This window comes from Phasianus colchicus, chromosome 6 (assembly GCF_987193195.1).
Source record: "Phasianus colchicus chromosome 6, bPhaCol1.hap1.1, whole genome shotgun sequence".
Classification (NCBI taxonomy): Eukaryota; Metazoa; Chordata; class Aves; order Galliformes; family Phasianidae; genus Phasianus; species Phasianus colchicus.
Window position 1 is genome coordinate 45,789,876 of NC_143441.1, and position 10,543 is coordinate 45,800,418.

At 47.2% G+C, this 10,543-nt stretch overlaps 1 protein-coding gene across 1 annotated transcript; it reads right to left on the bottom strand.

The window, feature by feature from the left end:
• Positions 1-1,972: 1,972 nt before the first annotated feature.
• On the bottom strand, positions 1,973-4,276 carry HTR5A (5-hydroxytryptamine receptor 5A). The gene is made up of 2 exons (XM_031616089.2): positions 3,420-4,276; positions 1,973-2,856 (listed from the first exon to the last, which is right to left on the bottom strand). The coding sequence occupies exons 1-2, from the start codon at positions 4,155-4,157 to the stop codon at positions 2,524-2,526; spliced, it is 1,071 nt and encodes a 356-aa protein (XP_031471949.1). The 5' UTR covers positions 4,158-4,276; the 3' UTR covers positions 1,973-2,523.
• Positions 4,277-10,543: the final 6,267 nt, after the last annotated feature.

Consider the following 10,543-nt stretch of genomic DNA (forward strand, 5'->3'; position numbering starts at 1 on the left):
GGGGCCGTAAGAAAGAAGGGGACAGACTCTTTAGCAGAGTCTATGGTGAGGGGAAGTGGCTTCAAACTAGAGAGGGGACATTTAGTTTGGATGTAAGAAAGCAGTTTTTTATGATAACGGCAGTGAAGCACTGGCACAGGCTGCCCAGAGAGGTGGTGGATGCCCCATCTCTGGAGACACCCAAGGTCAGACGGGGCTCTGAGCATCTGATGGAGCTGTAGGTGTCCCTGTTCACTGCAGGCAGTTGGATTAGATGGCCTTAAGGGTCACTTCCAACTCAAATGGTTCTATGATTTTGTGATAGTTTTAGAAGTGTATGGATTGTATTTTGGAGGAGTGTTGTTCAGACAAAGCAAATATTCATCTTCTGCTTACAGGCTTTGCTGAAAAAGACTGTGTCGTTCCCACTACCTCAGTTGAATATGGTTGGATAAGGAAGTACTTTTCCAGCTCATTTCTGGATGAACAGCCCTTCACACAACAAAAGCACTTAAGTTTCCCAGAAGTGCAACTCTGCATTGGTGATGAGCTGTCCAGAGAAAGCAGTGTAACTTTTATACCTTCACAAGAATAGCAGCTCGAGAGTTTATCACAATTTTTGATACACCAGAGAGATCATTGCCTTACCTCACGTAATAAAGAATTGAAATAGTCTTTTACTAGCTGTGGGGAGGTTGGTCCCTGCCTAGTGCAGAGCAAGGACTGTTTCAGGGAATTAGAAGATTGTTCCCATTCTGCCCATTTTCTTGAATTAATTAACATTAAAGCTATGGTTTTACAAGACAAGACATTGGGTAAACTCCAATTCACTTGAATTCATTGAGAAGTTGTCCACTGCCTTCAGGGAGGGTAAGGTTTTACCTAACATTTTGAACAGACTTTTATAAAGTAGTGTTGAAAAAGATCTCAAGGGCCACCTTATCTCTCTTCTTGCTTGGAGGCAGATCAGCTGCATCTGTGTCACTCCTGATGGATGTTTGGCCCTGAAAGGGCTGCAAGGCTTGGTAGCACCTTGAGCTCTGCTTCCATTTGTACTTGTCTCAAGATATGAAAAGAAAAATGGCTTTTTTTTTAACAATTCTAACAGGATTTTTGACTGGTTTAAAGGACCAGTGACAATTTTAACTTCTGATGTCTCGTGATCCACTAAAGATAAGAACTAATCCTATCCATCACGAGAGAACTTTCCCATGATTTATAGACATTCTTCCCTTTTATCTTTTCTTCTTGAAAGATCTGACACCAAATCATGTCATTCCAATTCCAATCTGATTTCAGTGGCTGCCCCTAAAGAAGTGATGGTTAAAAATAATGCTGTTCTTTATCTGGAGGCCTGTCAGTCTTTCAGCAGCACAGTACAAAAAGTGCATAATTCTAATTCTAGTAATGAAATGTCAACAACAATGTGGGCAACAAGGGAAGGCAGGGAGGCCACAGAGCAACCAGGCAGAATAACCATAGAGGGGTAAAAGAATTACTCAAATCTGGGCCTCACAGCAGAGCACATTTATGGGTTGGTTCTGCTTTCAGAATGAAACTGTGCCCATCATTAACTGCCTTGTGTCTGCAGTCCAGTGCCCATGGAAATTAAATGGGGTCTTTGCTTTGACTCAAGTGAACCTGAATCACACTCATAAATACAAATACACAGCTCCACGTTGATGGGAAATCTGAAATACACACCTTGTATCCCCTGCAATGACAGGAAACCTTCCCCACATCTGCTCAAAATACATCTGTGATTTAGAATGGCAAACACGGACACAGTTTAACATTCACAGCCCAGGAAGGCCTGGGGTTTTGGAAAGTAAAAGTCTGAAGCAGATGCTTATCAGTTAGACAATGAGACAGGTGGATTTCCCATGCATTATTTCTCATTCCAGTATATACCATGCACTAAGCTTTCACAATAAATATATTTTTTATAAACCTGCTACATGGAACAGAATAGCAAATAGCACAATCTGTCGTCGATGTGAAAAAGGGCATTGTAGTTGGGACTCTGCTTTTAACCCTTTAACAAGGACATTACCTCTCAAATACAAACACTTGACAGTCTCTACCAGGGAAAGCTATAACAGTCTGTTCAACCAAGCCAGGAACATCGAGTTTCATCCATAGTCACCAACTGCCCTGACACTGAAGGCTCCCAGCTTTGCACATGGGACAAAGCTGATTAATGCTCCAGGAGACCAGCAGTGGGCCACACCAGAGTTTCAAATAGGAACCTTTACCAGAAGCCATCACTGCCACCTCAATGTCCCAAGAGCATCGCTGTGAAGGGAGGAGGAAAGCAGTGGGGCACTGGAGGCAGAACTCTTTGCTGCTGGCCAGAGAAACCTGCTTTCATGCTGCTTCATGAAAAAATAGCAACTGCATAGGGATGGGGACCATTGCTGGGACGTACCCATGGGGACACATCCTTAGCATCACCGCAGTTGTGGTTCTCAGCTCCCTCAGGAGTTTGTTAGGTTCCACTGAGAGCTGAGAATAGCCTCCTGGGGCAGAGAAAGCTTCTCTTGCTCAGTGCTGTCTAAAGAATAGGTTCCGAAAGGCATTGTTGTAGTTTTTGTTGAAAGCAGTGTAAATGAGGGGATTAAAAAAGGAATTGGAATAACCTAGCCATAGAAAAATACTCTTCCAAATGGGCGGGATGTCGCAGGAGCAGAGTGGGCTGATGAGCTCCGTGATGAAGAAGGGAATCCAGCAGAGCACGAAGACTCCAATGAGGATGCCCACCATGAGGGCAGCTCTCCTCTCCTTCTGCTCTCTCCACGTGTCTCCGTCTGTCTGGAACGTAACTGTGGCGTGCCGGACAGTGAAGACCATCTGTGGCTGCTGGGCAGCTTCCTTTATCTGCCAAAGACAAACACAAGTCACACTGTATGCGTCTCGGCCGGCTGATCCTGCACAGTGGGTATGCAGCCAAGGCACGGGGAAATGCAAGCCATCTACGTCATGCTTAGGTTGGAGCGAGGCTGGGGCTGTGACCCTTTTGTGGGTGACCTGAGCCAATAGGGACATATGTGTGCATAGAATTGCTCACATATCACAAGATTATTTCCCCGCTTATGATCGGATCAGCGAAAGAGGCACACAACCACATGCCATGCACACAAGTCTTGCTTTCTCCAAACACATCAAGAGTTCTTAATAAGGAAAGTGGGACAGTTAAAATACTTCTCCTTCTTTCCCCTCAAGAAACCTTTATAGTGCACAATCACCATTCTCAGGACCAACTGACACAATCCAGGAAGGATTTGCAAACGTGGGTAAATCCAGGCCCTCCTCAAATCCCATTTGCTCAACAGCTGATCCTCCCAGCTGTGTTGGGATCCCATTCCTTCACACCCTGGGTGCAGCTCAGCCCTGTTGCTCCTAAGAACTCCCTAGAGCAAAATGCAAGCCAGGTGACCTACCTCCAGGGCTTCTGGTGAGACGGGGGTGATGGAGTTGTTCTTCCGAGATCCGATGCGAAACTTGGCCGCCCTGTAGATCTTCCAGTAGACAAACAGCACCACACACAGAGGCAGGTAGAAGGCCCCGAAGGTGGAGAAGATGGTGTAGGAAGGCTCCTGGCTTACCTGGCACTCCTCACTGACCTCTGAGTAAGTCTCTCCCCAGCCAAAGAGCAGCGGGGCCAGGGAGATGAAGGCAGAGAGCACCCAGATGAGCGCGATCATGATGTTGGAGATTCGGCGCCGGGTGCGCAGCGTGTACTCCAGGTGCCGGGTGATGGACCAGTAGCGGTCGAGGGCGATGGCAGTGACATTCCAGATGCTGGCAGTGCAGCACAGAACGTCGAAGGAGATCCACACTTGACACAGTGAGCGACCCAGCCGCCACCGCCGCCCCGATAATTCGTGCACCAAGCTCAGGGGCATGACGAGGGCCGCCACCATCACGTCGGAGATGGCCATGGATGCCACCAGGTTGTGGGGCACCCGATGAAACGTGCGCACGCGGAAGATGGTGGCCAGGACCAAGCCGTTCCACAGGAAAGTGGCCACCACCAGCATGGCCAGGAGGGTGAGGACAAGCACGCTGAATACGGAGAGCTGTGCCCTGCCGCCCTCCAGCCCGCTGGATGACCCGCTCCAGTTACTGGCATCCGGCGTCGCACCGCCGAGGCAGCTGATGTTGAGCTGGCGGTCCATGCCACCGCGCTGGGCACCGGGACTCCTCGGTGCTCGGTGCTACCGCGAGCGCGCAGAGCGCCCGGCCGCCCCTCGCCGCTCCGCGCTGCCCTTCGCCGGGGTCTTCATCCCCGGGAGGAACAGCCGTGCGTCAGCAGCCGCAGGCTGACGGCAACCCCCCGGCCCCGCGCCCGCCCCGGCGGCGGAGCGGCGGCGGAGCGGCGGCTCCGCGGGCGCGGCGGCTCCGCGGCTCCCCCCGGCGGAGCGGATCGGGGCGGCGAGGAGCAGCGCGGAGCGGATCGAGGCGGCGCTGCCGACGGGCGCGGAGCGGCGGCGGAGGAGCCGGCAGCGGGCAGGTGAGTGCCCCGGGCCGGGTGCTTAGTCATGGCACGGCGCCGGTCTCGCCTCGCCACCGGAGCCGGGAGGCGCGGGCAGCCGAGCCGGGATGCGCGATGCGGGATGCGGTTTTGTCCCCGCCGGGGCCGCTGGGGGTGGGGGTTCCCCGCGGTGGGGCGTAGGGTGGATAGCAAAGGGAGAAAGTTAGCGTGCGTGTTGCATTGTACCCGGGTCCTTCTGAAAATCTGCTGGGGAATGTCATGGCAATGTTACGGCTTTCATAGAATCTGTATGAAACAAACCAGCTGGTCGTTCTGCTTGTCTGTGTCGAGGGATTATTTCTTTGAGAACTTCTGCTCTGGCGTTTCCTAACTTGTTAGCAATCGGCGAGCCCTTTCTTAGCGGTAATCTCTCTCTTTGCTATTGCTATTGACTAGTGCATGGGCATTTCACCTGCCTGAGATGAGAAACGGGATTCTGGGCCTCGGAGCAGAAAGCAGAATAGGGATGCACCGAACAGGTTTCCTGCTCACCAGCTCCATGCAGGCTCCAGCCTGGGCAGCTCTCGGCAGGGTTGTGCCTGCGCGGGCACACTGCTGCTCCGGACTGCCCCACTGAGGGCTTCGAAGGGCTTCCAGGTAGGAGCTGCTGTCACCGGGCACGGGCACATGGCTGGGACAAGAGCAGGTGCCAACACACAGCACCTGCTGCCTGCATTGGCAGGACAGCTCTGTGGGAAGAGGAAATTTCACCAGTAATAGGAAATGGGAGCAGTGGCACTTGCTGATGAACTGCACTTTCTGAGAGTCGGGAGAGAAAACCCAAATGAAGGTGATGCTGTGAGGTGTACCCTGTGCATGCTGTGCAGTCTGTTTAAAGGCAGCCTCACAGACAGCCCCTAAATGGGGTTGAGAATGCAGCGTGGGGAAAGCCCCGAGTCCAGTGAGAGATCTGAAAGCGGTCACCTTGTTTTGGTGGAAGGGGGATCTGCCCATACAGACTCATGCTGTGCTGTGACATTTGTCCTCGGAGTCAGGAAATAGGAGCTGGTCTGCTTTAGTTGATAAAAGGGATGCAGCCTTAGGGATTGTAACATGATTTCTGAAGTATACTGCCATCTTCTTGGGGGAGAGATTGTTATTTTGTCTTTTGTACACATGAATACTGCCAATTTGGAATGGCTAGTTTCTGTACTTACGATTCAGAGGACAGATGAGGTTTGTGCGCTTTCATAAAAGCCTCCTGATTTAAAATTCCGGGTTTGCAAGGTGCCAGATGTCCTTGACTATCATTCAACTGATCAGAACACTTAGCAACTGCTGGCACTGAGAGGTTTTTGTAGTGTGGGTCCTTCCCGGAGGATCAGATGAAGCCCATAATTCACAGAATTAACCACAAATTATAGAAAATATGTTGTTATTCTTTGCTTCAGGAACAAATACAAAAATTACATTTAAAGGGAAATGGAAATTAAAATGTATTAAATCTGAAGAAGTAAAGCTACATTATGTCCTAATGAAAAAATTATTCCTGTTTTCATGATCTTACTGAACTTTTAAAAATATGTATTAGCAGATTCTGGAGTTGAATGGGTTGGTTGAGTATAATTGAAAATAGAAATTGGAGACAAATACACACATATATATATATGTATGTATAAAATGTATATAGAAATGCAGAATTCTTCACTTGGGTTGGAAGAACCCTATGCAACCCTTTGCAGCAGGACTGGGTAGCTTCCTTGGTGAGAAGTAGCAGCCTGCATCCTGGGCAAAGATGCTATGGAGAAGAGTGTAGCCCACAGGTCAGGGGATGTAATTATTCCTGCTGTCCAACACTTCTTGGAATATCGTGTCCAGTTTGGGTTTCCTCTGTAAACAATGCTGACAATCTGGAAGTAGTCCAATGGAAGGTCATCACAATGGTGACTGGACTGGTTTCTGATGTATAAGGAGGGGGACAGTTGAGTTTTTCCACTCTAAAAAGAGAAGGTAAAGGGAAGAATCTTAGTGCTGTCTCCAGCAGCCTTGCGTGAGGGTGTAGAGAAGGGGGAGGCAAACTTTTCTTGGAGGTACGTAGAGATGGGACGGGATGCACTGGATGTGAGTTGAAATATTAGATATTCCAGTAAGAAATTAGGAAATAAATGTTCACCTGGACAGCAGACAAGATTTGAAATGAGTCCAGAGAGGCAGTGAAATCTCCATTCTTGGTTAAATTCAAAATCCATCTGGGCAAGACTGGGAGGACATCTGCACTTTGAAGAAGGCCATTCTTTAATGGCAGTTGGACTGAGTGCTCCCCAGTGGTCCTTCCCACCCTAGGGCATTCCATAGCTCTGATTCTGTAATCCTTAGGTAACGTGGCTTAATGTCCCAGGTGCTGGAAAGTGACTGAATGTTGTTATTATTAAAGAGCAATTGCTGTTTGCTTTACACACATTAATTTCCTCAGAATAGTTGTTATTTATAATGTGAGTGAGGGTTTGGGATCTGTAGCAATTTGGTAGTGTTTGTGGAATAATCTCATCTATGAAACTTGAGAAAAAGATCTAGGCTGCAAAATCAGGATCGTCTCACAGCTTCATGGATGATGCTGGGGAATTAAAATTGACACTGGTTAATTAGAATTAGTGGTTTCCCTCCAGTAGAGACCATTAAATGCTGTTTGTAACCAGGTGCTATATCATAGAACCACAGAATGGCTTGGGATGGGAGGGACCTGAAAGATCATCTAGTTCCAATCTCCCTGCTTTTGGCAGAGTTGCCAACCACTATGCCCAGGAACCCATCAAACCTGGCCTTGAATGCCTCCAGGGATGGGGCATCCAGAACTTGTCTGGGCAACCTGTGCCAGTTCACTCACAGTGCCAGTGAGTGAAGAATTTGTTTCTAACACCTAACCTAAACCTCCCCTCTTCCAGTTTAAGTCCATTCCCCTTGACCTTATGCTATCTACTTGTGCAAAATTTGGTCCCCCTCGGGCTTGTAAGCTCCTTTCAAGTACTGGAAGATTTGTGCTGCAAAGCCTATTTCTATGTGAATGTCCAACTAGTTCCTTCTTGTGTGGATGGGGTGAGTAGACTTTTATTGTCAACCTGGACACGGATCTCTTGAACCTTTGCACTCAAAACAGGCAGAAAAGTGAAAGGAAATGACCCTGCAGGTGTTTTTTTCCTGAGCAAACCTGATGAATAAAGGAGAACTTCAGGCTATGGGGGAGGTGGTGCTGCTGGGTTGAGCTTTAAAGGAATATGTGTACTCAATTCATGTTTACACCAGCACTGAAAGCTCTGCTCAGTTCCCAGCCGGCTGCTCAGTAAGTGTGCAACCTGTCAGCACAATTTGTAAAACTCAGGTAGTCACCAATTCAATTTCATTTAATGTTCCACATTTCCAGCTTGCTCATTTTACATTCCAACATGCTTTCTGAACACCCTTACACACCACCCACTCCTTTCCTGTAAAGGCAAAACTTTCAAAACGTAAAATACCCCAAATGTGAGGCTGTTCTCACACCCTCACAGCCTATCCACACTTCTGATTATCACTCTAGTCTTTCCAAAACTAAGATCTTCAGGCATGTGTTGTGATAGACTTGTGATGCCCCACTTCTGGCTTGGTTTGGATTTCAGTGCCCTGTAGTGATAGGAAGGCAGTTTTGGGAGTGAGAGGAGGCTGTATTACTATTTTAATTGCCAAGAGTTGTTCTGGATGGCTCTCTGTTTCTGCTGAAGCTGTTTAGGAATGGCATATTTAGGGGGACACAGATTTACCCAAGCATTTGCAGCAGCCAAGTGCCACAGCAACTGAAACATGAAGTCGCTCTTTTTCTTCCAGTAAGCTGAAGTTACATTCTGCAGAGTGGAGCAGTTCCAGGCTGAGAAGCTGGTAGGACGCTGCGGGGTTGTAGAAGTACCCTGAGGTACTTTTCTCAGTGCAGGAAGAAAGAGGACGTGAGTGCTCCAATTCCCAGTGTCCCAGGGCCTGACCCCTTTGCTCAGCTGGGCTCTCCTGCTGCAGATGCTCAGGAAGAACACTGAAAAGTCTGATGCAGAAAGGAAAACAGCCTCTCATGGCAGGTTTAATTCATTTAAGGTCATGCAAGCCTTCCTTTAGGAATTATCACCATTTATATGAGTTCAGTGACATATCTAAAGTTTAATTTTTGTAGTAAGAACAAAGAAGAACAAGAAAAAAGTGTTAAAAGAACAGTCTCTATATGTACCTGTATTACCTTCAGCTAAGTCATCTCATGCAGTCTGCCTGCATGTGTCTTGAGTTTATCCACTATCTATTACATGGACAGCCCGAAGGGAGGATAGATTCAGTATCCAAGATAGCATGTTTTTCTCAGTGAATGTTCTGTCAGGAGTGTTTACTAACCTTCTAATGTGTGTTAACTCCTGTTGGAATTCATAGAGTCAGAGAATCATAGAATGGCCTGGGCCAGAAGGGATCTCAAGGATCACCAAGCTCCAACCCACCTTGCTGCAGGCAGGGCCACCGACCTCCCCATTTAATGCTAGACAGGCTGCCCAGGGCCCCATCCAACCTGGCCTTGAACACCTCCAGGGATGGGGCATCCACAGCTCTCTGTGCAGCCTGTTCCAGCACCTCACCACTCTCTCTGTAAAGAACTTCCCTCTATTTTAATAGACATAATTAATATAATTAATCCTTGGCTTTTGCTTAGGCAAAGAAAATAATCTGTATTCATAGTCAAAGATGGAGCAGAACTTCAGAAATTCTTACAGGTAGCTCCGGCATCATTCACTGCCACTGTTAGGGTTGTACTCTGTGTAAATAAATGAAATATAAATATTTTATCCCTCCTTTCGTACCTTCAGGGACAACATTAATCATCTGTGTAATTTCAGGGGAATCCGTGGAGTTGCTAGGTGTCAGATTGGCTTTAAGTCAAAGGTAGTTTGCAGTGAGCAGTTGTGACAGCGATGCAATAACTTGGGGCCTGCCTCAGGGGCTGCTGCCCTCAGAAGGCATCCACAGATCTCATGTGTTTCTCTGTTGCTAGCAAATACTTAACACGCATATATACCTGCATCTGCAATATTCTGTACCTGTGGTCAGTCCCTGGGAGCTGTGCCTCTCTCCTGTCTCTGATGCAGTTATTCTCTGCAGGTTGCAGATCGCTGTCGAAAATTATCTGTATTTCTGATTATTTTTTTTTAAGTTTAAAAATGTTAAAGTATATTATGCTTCTAGGAGCACATAGTATCCTGTGGGTCTATCAATCTTCTAGAATAGCAGGTCTATAGAAAAATAATAAGAAACTGTGTGTGAAGTCTAGGTAACTCCAACTTATTACATGAGCTCCAGCAATCAAAGCTGCCAATGCAAACTCTCAGGGCTCTGCCAGGCTGACAGATGGCACGATGACAGGGAATGGATGGGTCTCTAGAACTCAATTATCATTGCAGTTCAGGCTTTTTTCCTTATGCCAAGTTGTGGAAGAGATTTGTTTATCCTGAGCGTTATGCATTTTGGCAGATAATTTGCATAGGTGTGAAGCTATAGAAAGGCTGTGATAGTGTTAGCCTGAACATGGCTTTTCCTGTTGTGTGCTGTTTTCCAGGCTACTTTTCTGCTTCCTTGAGAAAGGTGGGTTTCTGAACATTTATATAAGTAAATCCATCCGTAGGCTGGAAATGTTCTTTCAGAACTCCAGAGACAAAATACCTTAAGATTCATTTAAAACAATAAGAACAGAAATCACTCAAATGGTTTTCCAGAACAGCACTTTTTCAACTGTTTTCTTCTAATGCCTCCTTTCTTCCCTATTGTGTTTCAGTTGGCTCCTTGGCAGCATGCAGCCAAGCTCAGATCTTCCTTGATTTGATACCTTATCTCCAAACCATCATTATCCTTAGCATTCACAACTGATTTTGTTACCTTAACAACTTGGCTGCAAAAATGAAACCACAAAAGTCAGCCATCAAATAATATATTCAGTGGGTGATTCTCTTCTCTTTTTCCACCTTATAGCCTAATTTATTTATTTGCCATTGGTTTTTACCTTCTCCCCTTTTCCTCTGAGCAGCCACATCCCTC

Coding starts and splice junctions, on each gene's coding strand:
- HTR5A (XM_031616089.2), bottom strand. CDS start 4,157: ATGGACCGCCAGCTCAACATCAGCTGCCTCGGCGGTGCGACGCCGGAT. Junction 2,857..3,419: donor TCTCACCAGAAGCCCTGGAG/GTAGGTCACCTG, acceptor TGTCTTTGGCAG/ATAAAGGAAGCTGCCCAGCA.